General features: G+C 35.6%; 1 protein-coding gene across 2 annotated transcripts; it reads right to left on the reverse strand.

Annotated features, from left to right (window-relative positions):
* Positions 1-971: 971 nt before the first annotated feature.
* Positions 972-15,391, reverse strand: LOC115230392 (tubulin alpha-1 chain-like). 2 transcript variants are annotated; one of them, XM_029800592.2, is made up of 3 exons: positions 15,174-15,391; positions 13,977-15,143; positions 972-981 (listed from the first exon to the last, which is right to left on the reverse strand). In XM_029800592.2, exons 1-2 carry the CDS (start codon positions 15,292-15,294, stop codon positions 13,987-13,989), a joined length of 1,278 nt encoding a protein of 425 aa, XP_029656452.1. In that variant the 5' UTR covers positions 15,295-15,391; the 3' UTR covers positions 972-981; positions 13,977-13,986. The 2 variants fall into 2 exon arrangements, with proteins under 2 accessions (XP_029656452.1, XP_036355540.1); XM_036499647.1 differs by lacking the exon at positions 972-981 and adding an exon at positions 6,738-6,748 and having other exon boundaries at positions 13,981-15,143.
* Positions 15,392-17,784: the final 2,393 nt, after the last annotated feature.

Raw genomic sequence — 17,784 nt, forward strand, 5'->3', positions numbered from 1 at the left:
TAATAAATTAACAACAAACAGTCATAAAGTGAACACTGAGAGTACAGTAGCGGAAATATGGAATAAATTGTTTGAAATTGTGGAGTTTATTTTGAGTATGAACTCATCCAAAAAACTAAAAGAAAACCTCAACGAACTGAAATTTTTATTAATCAGACTCCAAATAAAGTGTGGCAAAGACTTTGAGGAGACTGACGAATCCCAAAAAGTAACAAAAAGCGGTCGTAAAATAAGCGCTCTTCTTGAAACAATCAATAAACGCAAAAACATGTTTCAATCCAAAGAAAAAACGGCAACTCTAAGAAATCAAGAATCAACAAAAAAGAAATCCAAACTCCTATCCTTTGTCAGGGTATGTACATGTATGCTTGTGGTTGTTGAAATGTTATCTATATTAAACGCAGCGTTTTGATAACGTTATAAAATAAATTTTTGATGGTAATCAAATACTAGAGATTTTGTATGTTTAACTTATTCACTGTTTATGTTATGTATCCTCAGAGAACTATATTATTAGAACATATTTAATAAATTTAGAATCCAATGGACGACCACGAAATCAGTCGACATGATTTTAAGTTAACCAAAAATTGTTCATAATTAAGGAACGACACTCCACCTGAGAATGCCGAGGATGATTTTATTGTCACAAGTTCTCAACTAAACCGACCAGTTGATAACCCTCTCAAAGACGGAGGCGAAGGACAAGTCAAAGTTGTTCAGCAAATTCTCGAACAAGTAAGTTATATTTTTTTACTGTAAAGACAAATATATCGCCTCAAACTCAAAGAACCGACAGATCATCAGATTTCATATTTACTCAAAGTAGATTTTTTTATAACAACCATTTAGCCAGCCAGATTTCTGCGACAACACCAGAAACTGAGTCCCCCAGTAATCTTAAAAATATAATTTTAGATCCTTTGTATCAGATTACAAATTCTTTTGAATCTGGATATATTTCCCAGTACGAAAACTGTTCTACAAGGTACACTTTGGTCAATACTTTAAGTGAAACTAATCCACAACTCTCATTTGATGAAACCGAAAGTCTAATAAGGTTAGATTGATTAAAATAACACATTTTAGTGCCCAGGAATACGGAGAGAAGTCCCAACAGGAGGTGATTAGTTTTTAAGGTTTGAAAATTTAGAAAAATTTCCGAGACCAATTAAACAACATGGTGATAAATTCCTTGGCAAATAAATCTATCCCCCTACAAAAACAGGAGAATATAACCGAGATAACCGTCAACCAGAAACGCCAAGCCAAAATTGAAGAACTAAAGAAACGTCCATTTTGTATTTTTATTGACGGGGGAATCAAACTGGATTTTAATGACTTGGTTGATTCAGAATTGCCAGAAGAATTGGTCAAGAAGGATATCCTTACAAATGGTGAAAGCAATGAGAAGACTAAAATTCCCCCTCCTCCCCCACCACCCATCGGACTGAGACGGGACTTGAGTAATTCACAATCGAACACACTGAGACTTCATTGGAAAGAAGCAAAAAAGAAAGTGACACTTATGAATGTCAAAAAGTCAACAATTTGGAATCACGTTGCACCAGAAAGTATTTCGATTGACCGAAAAGTGATTCAGAACATGTTTAAAATCAAAGAGGTCAATTCGAAAGTAAAAAATGCCTAAAACATGCCTAGGTTGTCAAAGAACATTCAATAAGGTGTCTACTGCCTGAGAAGCGTGCACACGTGCTTAACATTGAACTGACGAGATTCCCTCGAAACGACCTTATTAAATTGGCTATTTTAGAAATGGATAACAAAATATTGACAAAAGACAACATTGAAGTATCACTTTGGTACTTCAAATTTAGCAACTTTCAAAGAAAATGTTACCAACTCCCGAAGAAGTGAAACTCGTCAGTTCGGCCAAGAAGGAACATCCGGATATTCAGTTGGGAATGGCAGAGGAGTTTGTATATTGTCTCTCAACAGTCTCCAATCTCAAAGAACGACTAAACATATGGCATTTTCTCCTGGAATATCCAATAATTAAACACGTAACTCGGTTATGATGTGATAGAAAATAGGAGTTGGCCGAGGCATTTTACGATTTCAAACTTGGAATGGTCCAGTTACAAAATTCTGAGACGTTTACAAAAATACTTACAGTCATATTATGCATCGGAAATATTCTCAACGTCAGGAAAGTATGTGGAAATTAGCAACGTTTTGATAGTCCGAAGGATTCAACCTTTTCTACTTGATTAAGGTCATTGACGTGAAGGACACACAGAATAAACAAACCCTGTTGTATCTCGTCTGCGATATTATCTATCAGCAATACGGAAAGAATCAGATAACAAATTTGTACTCAGAAATTCCGTCTCTCGTTCGATCATGTTCTGTAGTCTTCATGTTTCCGTTATTCTAGACAAAATGGGAAACAGTGTCCAATCGAATGACTGAGTTGGAAGTTAGATGTAGTAACTGCATTGAATGGGGGAGTCTGATCAAGCACAACGAACACCCTTTATCAAAACAGTAACCTCTACTGGCTAGCTCATAGAACTCGGGACACACTCGACAAATCGTATGATGAAATTATTCAACTTCAAATTGTTTATGAACGGCTTATTTTAAGGTTGGTTTAAGTTGGTCAATTTGTGAGTAGATTTGAGAATTTTTTAAATTATTTTACTTTTTATGGGGAAGATTCAACTCACATTATGCTGGATAAGTTTTGTAAAATTATCACCGATTTTTCTTTGGAGTTTAAAAACGCGTGGGAATTGCTTTTGATTTCAAAATTAAAAAAAACCCGACCTACCATAAATGAAACAAAAAAAATAGTCATAGAACAAAAAAATTGTAAATCTAATGAAGAGACTGAGTTGATGCGCATTCTTAACGAAGAAACGAGAAATAATCCAGCCAGAATCAAAAGAAGGAGATTCAGTATTAAAAGTAATCCAAACTCAATTTATTTGCGTAGTGGACAGTACTGATACTATCAAAAAATTGGACACTCAAGTGCGAAAATTTAATTCGAAAAGTTTAATTTCTAGGTCTTTTGACATTGAATACTCTAAAGGTACCAAATATGGTTTTTTTATTTTAATAGATAATAAGATGAATAGATAGATCAATAAAAAAACTTTGATAAGCTGGAAAATGTGGATAACACTTGCACTATTTTCATATCAATAATAAATAATATTTACATTTCTATTACTATAAGTGAGAACTAGTGGGTTTTTTCTAAAAATCTTTGCTACTTTTTTACTTAATAGTCACAAAATGAATTTGTGCCACTGACTAAATAAGCGAAAGTCTTTTTGTCTTTATTTTTCTGGAAGGGTTTTTTAACAAAATTATTTACAATGGGCTCAAAAAGTCTTTGTTCCAGTTAATAAATTTTGATATTCTGCATGTTTAACCATAAATATGAAATATTTTTATCTTTAATTATTTTTTACAAAATTAGAAAATTTCAAGATATAGAAAATAATTTTAAATCTCTAAAATGTTGATAATTGGTCAAGAAAGGACAATTTTTTAATTTATTAAATAATGTTTGAATATTATTTTAAAAACCTGAAATACCTTATTAGACAATTTTTAATCAGATATTTTAAACCTATTTAATCAGTTCAGATAAAATTAACAGTAATATATCTAACCCTAACGATTCTTTAAGTCGGAATATCGAAAAATTAATCAGTCCAAATTAAATGAAATTTAATTGGAATCAATAAAAAAATATTTTGTTTAATGTGAAGTAATATTTTGAAACGAAAGAAATTGTTTTGTTTAAAATACTAGTAAATGATAACTTTACCAGATTTTTTTTGGAAATTTAAAACTTGCAGACAATAGAGAAGTTAACTAAATTAGATGAGTCGCCGAGCGGATGGACAGGCAATTTCCACGTAATATTTTGTGTAATAAAAAAGTTTATTTCGAATTGAAATATCAAATTTTTTTAAACAGCCTGTGATGCGTTTCGGCTTTTTCCGAATAATATTGTCAGTATATTCTCACGTATTCGTAATAGATTGTATTATATTTGCGATTATTGAAACAAGATTTTGCGAAAAACGATTTTCAACAGAACTAAATACCTTCTTGATGAGCTATTCATATCTCTTGAACGCCGCTAATCAATGTTTTCAAAACAACCTAAAATCTTTTAGCGGTCACGGAACAGAGAAAAATACGCTATGTATCCCACGTGGTATATGAAACAAATATGACTCGTAAACAATATAACCTTTGTGAAGATTTAATCTTATTTTTTTGAAGTCCAAATACCTGCTTTCTTCCTTTGCTGACTAATTCTAAACTACAAAATTAATAAAAGCTATTTTAATTATTTGCACTTCCCCATGTATTAAGGATTAGTATCTAAGAATATAGTTTTCCATCGTTTTATTAAAGGAGCAGGGTTTAATTCTAAAAAATAAATTATAATTGAAATATTCGGAACAAAGATTATTGGCACGACCCCTCTTGATCCAGACAGATGGAAATCCTTAGAATGCGATATTATGTTTTGATTAAAAATAAATGTAAAACGCCACGATATTTTAACATGTGAAATAAAATGTTATCATTTGAGAGTTTAACAAGGATTTACTTCTTCAATCGTGCTATTCCCTCCTATCTTCAATTCATGAGAAAAAAACTAGATAATTTACGTAATTTTTATTTGATTTTTGAACGTGGTATTTTCAACACAGAGTCAGTGCAATGAAGATTAATGAAGTAAATAAGAAAAACACCCATCCGTGCGAAAAATGCAACATAATTAACACGAGAAAGGAGTTTCTAAGAAGGCCCTTACTAACATCTCCCATTGGCACTGTCATCTATGTCTTCCAGCTGGCACTGCTCCCTTCAATCAAACTGCTTGCACTGTCGAACGCCTACTTGACACGATTTCTAAATGGTCATCCTCAAGACACATCCCCATAAGGATCCCCAGAGGAGCTCGTTTAACCGTTGCCAACTGCCTTTTAGCCAGCATTGAAAGCGCGTTATCACCCAACGACATCAGTTACTGGATCCGCCTGCTTTGTTTTGCCCTTTGTGTTTTGGGCTTATCTTCTGGTTCTACAATTCGTGGTAGATCTTTGTCATCGTCCGTCAAAAAAAACATACGCCTGTTCGATTCCGGACTTACGGTGATTGATCCCCCATTACAACCGGCTACTGTGAAGAGTCATCGAAAGATACCAAAGGATACACTTTCTGAAGAGGACTATTCATTCTAAATTATTGGAAGGGGGAATACGCTCGGCTTTGAGAGTGCTCTTCAGTGATAGTCCATTCCTGAAGCTTTCAATTGAGAGTCATGAAGCTCTCCTGGATCGACATCCAACCGCTCCAAGCGACTCACGAAATCCACCTCTCCCAGGGATTCTTCAGCCATTGTCTGTTTCGGACGACGACATTAAAGCCGGAATTTTATTTTTCGATCCAAGCAGCGGGGCGGGTCTAGACGGGCTGCGACCAGGACATCTTAAGGACCTAATCTCGCCGGACACTGGAAACTCGGGATCACGGCTTCTTTCGTCGATCCGTTCTTTTATCAACAGAATGTTTTCGGGAGATCTTCCAGAGCTAGTCCGTCACTTTTTCTTCTCTGCAAAACTGATCGCGCTAGAAAAGAAAGGAGGGGGTGTTTTACCCAATTGCAGTTGGATTTGTCTTCCGTCTGCTAGCTTCAAAGATGGCTGTTATCCCAACATTAACCCCGCTAATGTGCCCTATTCAACTTGGAGTTGGTACCCCAGGAGGTTGTGAAGCTGCAATACACGAAATCCGTGCATTCAACCACATAAACAACAATACCCCCATATTATTGTTAAATTGGACATCCGTAATGCATTCAACACCATTCGCCGCGACTCTATATTGAAAAACTGTCTTTAATTTTGTCCCGAAATATACAACTATGTACTCAACTCATACGCGAAACCATCCACCCTCGTCCATGGCCCTTACCATATTTCCTCGTACTCGGGGGTTCAACAAGGAGACCCGTTGGGTCCTGTTCTCTTTTGCCTTGGAATTAATCACATTGTTAAGAGCTGCACCCTCGGAGGTCATTCCGAAACTGTCTTCAAGACGCTCGTTGACCTAATTCCGAAACTTGAATGCGTTGGTCTTATATTGAACACTTCAAAAAGTGAAATCATTAATTTTGGGTTCCGTCGTGATGGATTCGAGGTTATTGTTTCCTTTTTCAGTGAGATAATTCCCGGAGCGTCCATCACGCCTAGTATCAGTCTGGAGATATTAGGCTGCCCATTGACAGATGTTGGAATCAAGGACGCTCTTGAAACTAAGGAAATGCTACTGGAAAAGACTTTGTTCGTCTTAATTTGTTGACCCACATACAGCCTTCTTCCTGCTCAAAATGCCCTTGGCATCCAAAAATTAAATCATGTGCTACGAGGGTCACCCTGCTTTTTTTCCGGAAGACAACCGAACGCATCATAAACATCAAATTGGAAACAAGTTTCCCTTCCTGTCTCCTTTGGAGGTCTTGGCATAAATCCGAAATCCTATCGATTTGTCTCGCCCCGCATTCCTGTCTTCACTGTACAGCAGTCAAACTCTGGTTCAGAAGATTCTCCATCTCCTCCCCGAATCTTCAATACCTAAGATGACTGCCTACTTTGACAGTTGGAGCGCAAACGAATCGAAGCTGCCGTCGGACTTCTCACTACAGAAGAGTTATGACAAGATTGTGTGCGAAAATCGGTTCGAGAGTCTCCTAAAGACATCGAATCAACATCGTAGAGCATGCTTGCTTGCCGGGAGGTCCACGGAGAGTGGAAAATGGTTGGAAGCCTTCCCGATCGGAAGCTTGGGGACTCTCTTGGATTCTGACACACTGCGAGTTGGTATCTGTCTACGTATCGGTCTCAAAGTTTGTGAACCACACAAATGCCGCTGTGGTGCATCGATTGATCAATTTGGACTTCACCCTCTTTCCTGTAGAAAAAGCGCTGGTAGATTCCCAAGGCATTCAGCTCTCAACGACGTTATAAAAAGAGCTCTCGATTCAATCGGATTCCCATCAGTGCTGGAACCACCTGGATTGGACCGAGGAGATGGAAAACGCCCAGACGGGATGACCATCTTTCCGTTTTTGGAAGGAAAGCCTCTCGTATGGGATTCAACATGTCCCGATTCCTTGTCCAAGACAGACATGTTGGAAAGTGCCTGCAATGCCGGCACAGCTGAACGTGTCCCAAGCAATAGTGAGGGGAAACAGGATCGCCATCAGTTCTTCTTCTCTACATACATTAGATTAATTGAAGTACTAATTCAGCGGTTCTCAACCTTTTTTAGACTGGGGACCACTTTTGCACTATAAAATTTTGTGGGGACCACCTTAAATAAAATAAACATTTTTTGGTATTAGCGCACAATTTTTGGCCTCGTCAGGGCCAGGTTTAGACATGTTCGAATATTTATTATAAAAATAACATTAACATTATGAAAATAACAGAAAATTTAATAGTAATTTAGTGAGATTTCTGATCTTGTTTGCTCAGAATAATTTTACTTATATCAGGCTCTATGTTCGACAAAGCTACTCGCATATCATCTTGTACCCGTAGTCTATTTCTATATTTTGTTTTTAGAAAAGTCAGACACGACATCGCCATTTCACAGTGATAAGTAGTGGGGAATGCAAGTATTGATTCCAATGCAGTTTTACTCAAAATGGGGAAATTGAATCGTTGGATAATGGTATGTCCTTAAGTTTGGTAACTGCATCCGGACCAAACAAAATTCGAGCCATTTCAAGAGCCGCTGGTTTGATTAACTTTTCACCAGAATTGTGTGCAGCTTTGTTTTTTGCGATAATCATTGAGACCTATTTGTTTTAGATATAAATTAAAATTACAGCATATGATGCTTCTAATCCCGGTTTATCTTGAGATTTATTGTCACCGGCTGGATAATGCCCTGGGTTGGATAATGCCCACTCAACGTTATTTTAAAAAAATAAATATTTTTTCAAATTAATTTTGATTAGATTTTTTGATTTTCTTAATTATTTTAGTAATTTATCAAAGTTTTTTTTCAAATTAATCTACCGTGCAAATTTATTTTGGTTATCTAAGTTTTCCAATTTGAAAAAATAATAAGTATAATTGATCAAATCTATATTTTAGAAATGGTTTTACTCAACCTTACTAAAGATGAACTTGAAGTAATCAAAAATATTCAAATAGATGTTTTTTATATGGACCGATTGCAGATTTAGTGGATTTAAGAAGGTATGCTAGCCTTAATAGCGATAATGGATGGGTATTTCTTTTTGTATAAATTGTAGTTGGTTGTGGTTATAGACTCATTTTTTAAATTCGCAGTTGCCAGGCGGAAATCAGGGGAGGAAATTACTAGAAAATTAAAGAATATTTTTTACATGATTGGTCCCCCATTTATTCTAAAGACGGATAATGGGAAAGAATTTAAGAACAAATGTATGGAAACAATGTGTACTGATCTGAAAATCATACATATAAGTGGACGCCCTAAAGCACCATGGATTCAGGGTCATGTAGAAAGGTAAGTTATATGTAAATTTATCTTTAGATTCAATCAATCGATCAAAAGGTGGATTAGCTCAACTAGTGCCTCAAATGGGTCTTTTGGAAGCTATAAAGACTTCTATCAAGAAATCGTTTATAAATATAACATGGCGAAGCATGAAACGACCAAGAGGACACCTTTCGAAATTTTTATGGTAGGAAATAATTTAATCCCGGAGGAAATAAGATTGGCGTTATTGTCATTCGATGAAAATGAAGCGGTTGAATCAAGTCAATCGGAGATAATTGGATCTGATTATTTCGAAAACGAGGACGATTGTTTGAATCAACAAAGTGTGTATGAAAGCCATGTTTTCGCCGGAGAAAAAATGGAAAAAAGGCGGAAATGGAAATTTAATGAAGATTTAGCCGTAGGAGAGAATGTCCTACTGAGGCATGATATTGATGCAAATCCAAATAATTTTTTATATAATAAAAATTCATGAATTTTTAATATTTGTTTTTAAATGGTAGACCTAAAAAACTGTATAATTATAATAAAAAACGTTATTGATTCGGAAAAATTGGTGATGTCGGTTTTTGCCGACTCTTGGAAAAATTCATTTAATCAAAAAATTGATAAAAAAATTGAATAAATCGACTTAATTTCATTATCAAGTTATTTTTAATTAATTATCAGGTTATTTTCGTTTGATTTTAATAAAATTTTTAAGGGGGTATTATCCAACCCAGGGCATTATCCAGCCTGTGACATTTATTAAACCACTCAAGCTTTGGCTGTGAATCAAACTTCGTTCTTTTGACTTTAAAATATTCATGTGAGGAAGAATTTTCTGGGTGTACAGACTCTTTGTGGCGCCTAAGTTGAGAAGGTTTCAGTGAATTGTTTCCCAAAATTTTATGGCAAATCATGCATTTTGCCTTTATTTCATTATTTGGGGCAATGAATTTAGTGAATCCAAATTGTACGTAAGAATCCGACCAAAGACGACGATTCTTGTTAACCATAACTAAGAATGATAAACCACGCTAATCAAATCAGATTAATTTCAATGTTTTTGATTTATACTTAATTGTACAATTAGTTTTAAATTTAATATATTGTTATTTTTCGAAAATTCCTGGGGACCACTAAAAATTTTCTGGGAATCACGGTTGAGAACCGCTGTACTAATTGATACAGTTATCAAGAAAATAATTAATATTATAAAAAATTTATAATTTGTCTTGCTTAAAAAATTTTGTTTTGTTTAAAAAAAAAATTTTTTTTAAAGTAAACCTTTTTCTTAAAAAAATCAAGTTGATTTAAAAAAATTATTGGTAAATTAATTTAAGTCTGGAAATATGTATTCCATCATCTCTATTTTTGGAATACAGAAAAATATTGCTAACACACTAAATATGGTTAACATAAAATTTTAAACAAAGAATTTTCTTGTGTTAATCCCATTTAATTTGCTATTATTCCCATATTGTTTGGTATTAATTCCTTTTAGTTTGATGTTAATCCCACTTAGTTTGGTGTTAATCCCATTTAGTATGGAAAATAGTATAGACCATCATATAGTGGATATCTTCGAAGATTGGCATCATTATCTGTTCTAAAAGTTTAAATAATTTAAAAAGTACCTTAATATAACGTAATTTCCAATTTTAATATCTATCATATCTTCATTCACTTCGATTAGCTATTTTTCCACCGGAAATTATTAAATTCATGTAAGCTTCGTCAAGAGCATTTAATTAACCGTTTTCGTCACAAAGCATGAAAGCATTCATCTTCTTACCTGTAATGGTAGGCGGATAATTAGCCCCCATAAAAACATATTAGGGATTTTTCTTTGTTTTTTAATGAAGAGTGTTATGGGGGTTTAGATAAATTGGTTAAAAAGTTAGAAATGCGAGAATTACCAGATCAATATCCTCAAACTTTGTATTTGCACGACTTTTGATTCTTACTTTTACGTTGCACGAAATTGTTCTCAATATCTAGATTTACTTGATTTTGCTATCTTTGTCGTCAACACTTCCAGGAAACGATCCCAACGCAGCCACCCATACATCTTGAAACATTCATCGACATCCTCCATCATTTTAAGACCACTGTATTCTTTCACAGTAATTATTTTCAGCTCGGCAATAAAAAACAGATGTTTTGTTGAGTATGAAGCCGCAAAAGAAAAAAAATAATAATTTTAGTATGTAAAAAATTGTTAAAAACAGATTTATGGAAGAGCAAAATTTTTGAACCTTTACTCTTTAATAAATTAAAAAACTAAAATTATTATTATTTAATTAATCCACTTTACATAATAAAATATTTATACACTAAATTATATTTCCGATCTTACATGCTCCTTCTGAACTGGATATTAATTTCAACTGTTTTATCTAATTTTCAATTCCAGTATCAATCAGGATTATCAATGAACACCAAATTATTCGACCAGTAGTTTTTTATATGCAATTATATTATTAGAAATTCCGAACTTGAACCAATCCTTGAATCTCGATTTCCTTGTAAAAATTCAGGTTATTTAAATTCTCTGATGAAATAGAACTAAGAACCTCACACAGTCATTGTGGAAAAATTAAAAATAAAGTCATTGAACTGGATAACACAAATTTTACAAAATTAGTATTAAATGGAACAAATTACTGGTTTGTCGAATTTTATGCAGACTGGTGTCCTTACTGTAAAATGTTCACTCAATACTGGGAAACTGTATCGTTGAGGTTGGCAGGAAAAATACTAGTCGCACGAATTAATTATTTAAATAGAGAAATTATGAGAGAATTTAAGGTTTGAAATTATATAAATAGTTTAAATTCAGATTAAAAAGTTTCCAACTTTGATATTTTTTCCAAAGATCAACAAATCCGAAGAGTCAATAAAATAAAAAGGAACAAAAGACATTAAAATTTTGGTCGAATGGGCAATCAAGCACATTTTTGAAATATATTAAATAGTTCACATCAAATGTCATAACTAAATCTGGTTAATAACATAATTAACTGCAAATATGAGAACAACCCTTCTGATCGGGGAGAGTTATTCCCATATTTCAGCCACGTTGATGACGACGATACGTCAATGTGCGGGTTGTCCAGGCTGCTAAAGAGAGTCTTGCGAAGGACTTTTAAGTTGATCTTTTTAATTAGCGACTCCTTTTGAAGTTTGATCAACTCCTGTCTGAATGTAATGCTGACCGAGTTTTGCATAACATTTCCGCCCTACTACGCACTACACACTTTTTCGTTTCGAGTGTGATTAATATACCCGTGTTGCCTCCTCAAGACTTTGACTAGGTCACCCCAAGTAAGTCAACTAACTACGACTAAAAGGTGTATCAAGAGCCTAAGGGTTGCGTACAGAATCGCAGTTTCCGCGAGGTACACGAACAGAGAGTCGGTAAAAAAGCCAGCTCGTCTCCCTCCGGTCGTTTTTTTCAACGAGATCTTCGATCCTACCAACAATAGGAGCTGGTCGCCACCAAGAAACAGATCTCTCAAACTTTTCAGTCCTAAATTTTAAATCGGTCGATGACGAAATAAAACACTCAACATTTGCATAATTTCTGCAGACCGAAAATAAATTCCCAAAGGATTCATTCGTTCAAAGTTATTTGTTTCTTTCTTTACTCCTTATTATGCATAGCAAGATAATTTTATATAAAAAAGTCTCCTGATTAGATATCCGACCCGTTTTATCACGTCTTTGTTTAATTTGTAGAGACTTCTCCAGTTTCCGGATCGCCTCTCTCTGTAATTCAAGCATATCACTCTCCATCTTGGCAATGGTCTGCCACGATTGTTCCATACAAACAAACTATAACCTCAATACGAGAGAAATGAGAGACAATATGCGGATTGGCTCCATCTTATTCTCGGACAAAATAGTGCATTTAGCAGTATCTTAGGATTAAGACAAGTCTTGTGAGACAATGTGGTTGATCTACGACTGGCAATAATTTTGTCATGTACCAATTCCGCTCAAAGAAATAGCAGGAATAAGAGAGAGCAACAACAATGAGAGAAGTGGTCACCATTTGCAGTAAGACAGGATGTTTGTTGAACAATTTGGTATTCCTTAGACCTTCCATTGTTCTGACAAATTAAGAATACTCAGTGAACTGAACGTACAGGTACAAACAGTTTAGTAAAGTCGACCATTCTCACAACGAGATATCTCATTCCCTGTGTCCACGTCTATTCAATTAGTTTTTGTGTGCCGTATTCCTTTCGTTTAAGGATCATTCCTCTTATTAAGAAGAGGGAAAGACACTTTAATGACATATGTAACTGACTGTGGCAAAACCGATGGCTACAAAAGATACTCCGGAAATTATGTCAAATTCAAAAGAACTTTGATTATTTTTGAAAAAAGTAAATTTATTGTTTGTTTCTCTGTAAATTGTATAAATTATTACCATAACAAATAGTTTGGGAAAAAATGCATTTTGATGAGAATCCCGAGCACAAATTCTTCTCTCATTGATGTTCGATAATTGAGTAATTGGTTAAAATTCGTCAACAAAAAGTCCAAATCAAACCTATTTTTACTAATAAAGATAACTCTGTTTTGGATTTTTTGAATTTCCAGAATTTCAGTCGGCATTCCTTAACTATATGTGATAACTCAGAAGTGATCGAACTTGTTTTGTAGTCAATAATGAGCTAAGAGTAGTACTTTCCTCAAAACTGTGTTTCAAAATGGGAAAAAACTTACCTCAGAAACTTTTTTGTGTTAAAAATTGTTCTCTTAAAAATAATACCTGTATTATATCATGGAATATGACGGAAGTCTCAAGATGGGAATAAAGTCGACCTGTCAAAGCGTTTTCCGTCCCCCCGGTCTAGTCCTATCGGTTCTAACAGATATTCTGGCGATTAGTTAAAGAAAATGATTTATAGTCTCCATTATTAACATTAATTTTAGACAGAATTTTGAAAATGTGAAAATTGTTTTAAAAACTTGCTGATTTTTTTAACAATTATTTTTGCGCACAATCAGAATGATTTGGCTTGTTTTAGAAGTTCAAGACAATCTTAAAATATTTAGTGGATAAAAAGATCTTTTATTTATTTTTAAAAAATAAATCAGGTAGAAATTTCCAACAATGTCTGCTTTAAAATAAACCACAGTCATTGACATCCAATAAATCACTATCGTGCTCGAATTCTTTTAATTTTTATTTTTGAATATAACTAGTTATTTTACTAATAAAAAAATGAGCGATACTGCCAAATCAAAAAAATGAAATGCAATTGGTAAAATCAACAAAAATTGTTCAAATATTGCTAAAATAATCCTTAAAATACTTTAACAATAACTATCGAGTAGCAGTGTCATGACAATAATTTACATGGAAACGAAATTGTGAAAGAATTATTAAACAAGAATTATATGATTAGTAAAACCGAAAGGAAAACGAACAATGAATTAATATTCCTCCCCCTCATCTTCTCCCTCGTTGTCGACGGAATCAACACCGACCTCCTCATAGTCCTTCTCCAATGCAGCCAAGTCCTCTCTCGCCTCACTGAACTCGCCCTCCTCCATTCCTTCCCCGACGTACCAATGAACGAATGCTCTCTTGGCGTACATCAAGTCGAATTTGTGATCAAGTCTGCCCCACGCCTCGGCAATGGCAGTGGTGTTGCTCAACATGCACACAGCCCTCTGAACTTTGGCCAAGTCACCTCCGGGGACGACAGTGGGGGGTTGGTAGTTAATGCCGACTTTGAAGCCGGTGGGACACCAGTCGACGAACTGGATGGTCCTCTTGGTCTTGATGGTGGCAATGGCAGCATTGACGTCCTTGGGCACCACGTCCCCCCGGTAGAGCATGCAGCAGGCCATGTACTTGCCATGTCGGGGATCACACTTGACCATCTGACTGGCTGGCTCGAAACAGGCGTTGGTTATCTCGGCCACGGACAGTTGCTCGTGGTAGGCCTTCTCAGCCGACACAATGGGGGCATAGGTGGCCAACGGAAAGTGTATTCGCGGGTAGGGGACCAGGTTGGTTTGGAACTCAGTCAAGTCCACGTTGAGTGCCCCGTCGAATCGGAGGGAGGCAGTGATCGAACTCACCACCTGAGCCACCAGCCTGTTCAAATTGGTGTAAGTCGGTCGTTCAATGTCCAAGTTGCGTCGACAAATGTCGTAGATGGCCTCGTTGTCCACCATGAAGGCACAGTCCGAATGCTCCAAGGTCGTGTGGGTCGTCAGGATCGAGTTGTACGGCTCAACCACCGCCGTCGCAATCTGCGGGGCCGGGTACACTGCAAACTCCAGCTTTGACTTTTTCCCGTAGTCAACCGACAGTCTCTCCATTAGCAACGAAGTGAAACCAGACCCAGTCCCCCCGCCGAAGCTGTTGTTATGCCAATGCCTTGGAAACCTGTGGAAAATGAGGAATCCCTGCAGTCCTGTGCACTGGTCAGCCAACTTGCGGATTCTGTCCAACACCAAGTCAATCACTTCTTTCCCCACTGTGTAGTGTCCTCGCGCGTAGTTGTTGGCCGCGTCCTCCTTCCCTGTTATCAGCTGTTCTGGGTGGAACAGTTGCCGGTATGTCCCTGTTCGCACCTCGTCTAACCAATCAGCCACATTCCTTCACTCACCCACCACTGTTGGCTCAAGGTCCACAAACACTGCTCGAGGAACGTGCTTTCCTGCACCTGTTTCCGCAAAGAATGTGTTGAATGAGTCGTCCCCACCTCCGATCGTTTTGTCCGATGGCATCTGTCCATCTGGCTGGATTCCATGCTCCAGGCAGTACAGTTCCCAGCAGGCATTGCCAATTTGTACTCCAGCTTGTCCAATGTGAATTGAAATGCACTCCCTCTATATGTCTATTAGCAACAAGCAGCCACTAACCATTTAGTACTGTGTTACTATGTGCGCGAAATTTTATTTATTATGATTTTATGGCTTGCCACTCAATATCTATTCATGATTTATTTCCTTTATTATAATTAAACATTTTAGGAAAATAGCATCTTATTATCATTATTTACAGAGAAATTTAATTTACATTATTTTTATATCCTTATATTATCTGGCCTAAATGTCAAGATACGAATGGAAACTTCAATATTGAAAGTACCCAAATTTGTTATTCAGTCTACGTCGTGTTCTGACTTCGCGTCCCACCGGCCGAGTAAACCAATTGAAGGAAATATGCGTTCTTTCCTGACGCATACAACTTCGTTCTAGTTTCAGTGGAGAAAAGTCATGTGATTGAGCCAACTGGGAAGAAGATACTGTCTATAATTGGAAAATCGATCGGAAATAAGACCTTTGACGTGCCGGGAAATTAGCTTGCTGTACCAGATAATATCTATAGCAATCTTGCGAAATAACTCGTTTGTTATTCGCAATGCAGCCCCTTCTATACTTGAAATGGGAATTACGTCGCAGGAGAAACTCAAACAAATCAAAGTGAAAAATTTACATAAATACGATTTTCTAGCTAGAGAACTAATGATACTTTACGCTGAATGAACTTTTAGTTTTAAAATGAATAATTTTGTACAGTATTTGGAGGTTTGTTAGGCTGTCAAATGTCCCCATTTCAAAACTGGTTAATAAATTATTATTCAAATTCCTTCGATTAGAAAAAATGACTACAATGATGTTAAATTTTGGAGTTTGTCGAATGTTCTGCGTGTAATTGATTTTATCGAGTTGTGTTCTAAATTTCTAGAAAATACCAAAAAATTGTTACAAATCAATAAGCTGTGGCATTTCAGTAAAAGAATTATCATCGAGAAGACGAATGTTGTTGTAAGAAACATCTCTAACAATTAATATAAACAGTATCAACAAAATTTGAACTGTCGGAGCATCATCAAGGAGAGGAATGTTCAAAAGTTGGCAATTTTTGTAAACTCTATCATTCAAATTAATTTCTAGACTTTTGAGATGGATTAAATGACGGAGATGGGCACTCATTTTCAGTCTGGGAAATTAATGATAGCAAAAGAATTAGCATCGGGAACATTACGGGAAAAGATTTTAAATAGACGAATTTAACGAGGCATTAATTAGCGTCCCAGCATTCCTGATCCTCGAACAAAGGTCCTCGATTTTGGTGAAGGTAAAAGCTCCATCATTGATGAGTGGGACGATGGTGTTCTCCGAATCTCCACACACACTCGTGCTAGTTACTGCAGAGGGCTCAATTCTCTACAATACAAATAAACCAAAAGTAATGAACCAAAGTCTCAGAAACAAACGTGACAGTTCTTTGAACATCCAAAGTCGTGACCCCGAATTTCCGCCGTTATGCATCTATTCCCAGACGATCCATCAGTTTGACTGCCATGGGGACTAATGAATTGACCTGCAGAAGTCATTGACCGGAGTACTGGATTGGTAATAATTCCGACAATTGCAGAGGGGCAGTAAAGTGATATTCCAGTGATTAGAAATTCCATTATTTTAGAGTTGGGCACAAATAAATCAGCTCTTTCAGCTACTAATAAATAGAATTAATGAATCAAACCAGGATATCTCTTCCCTGCAACACAAATAACTAAATCTATTCCTGTAAGGGTTCCTTCTAATTCTTCTGATCCTTTAAACGATTTTACTAAACAGTTTTTCGGAATATGAGACAAATCTTCCGCAACTCCGGAGGGGTCAATAACATCAAATAAGTTCAGTTGACTTATTAGATCACATTGAAGTTTAAAGAGAAGACTCAGAGCTTGTCCGATTCCTCCATTAGCACCAAGAATAGCAACTTTAAACTATTAAATGCCGAACCATGATTATCTATTTTAGGAATTGAATAATATTAATGAATTGGTCGATTTTATGGCAATAAATTAACTAAATTGTAAAATCAAAATGAAATTAAAGAAAATCGCAAAAAAGTTGCAACAAAATTAATTCCATTCTAAAAACGGTATGATGATTATTCAGGCCTAAAAATAAATTGATACAAAAAATTGGAAATCTGAAGCAGACCATATAAAAAAATGTCGAGAGATTTTTCAATCAACATTTTCCTTTTAGAAAGATTATTTTTTTAAGTGAAAACTGTTTTTAAAGTAAATTAATAAGAAATGGAGAATTCTTGCATTCAAAAAATTAAAGTCCAAATGGCTAGGATAAGCACAAATTCTAACACATGTGAAAGTGCGTTTATACAACGCAATTGTTATGCCTATACTACAATACAATTGGAAAACGTGAAACCTGAACGGAAAATGCACGATGAGTCTG

The sequence above is a fragment of the Octopus sinensis genome, unplaced genomic scaffold, assembly GCF_006345805.1.
Source record: "Octopus sinensis unplaced genomic scaffold, ASM634580v1 Contig15467, whole genome shotgun sequence".
Lineage (NCBI taxonomy): Eukaryota > Metazoa > Mollusca > Cephalopoda > Octopoda > Octopodidae > Octopus > Octopus sinensis.

Coding starts and splice junctions, on each gene's coding strand:
- LOC115230392 (XM_029800592.2), bottom strand. CDS start 15,294: ATGCCATCGGACAAAACGATCGGAGGTGGGGACGACTCATTCAACACA. Junction 15,144..15,173: donor CCTTGAGCCAACAGTGGTGG/GTGAGTGAAGGA, acceptor CTGATTGGTTAG/ACGAGGTGCGAACAGGGACA.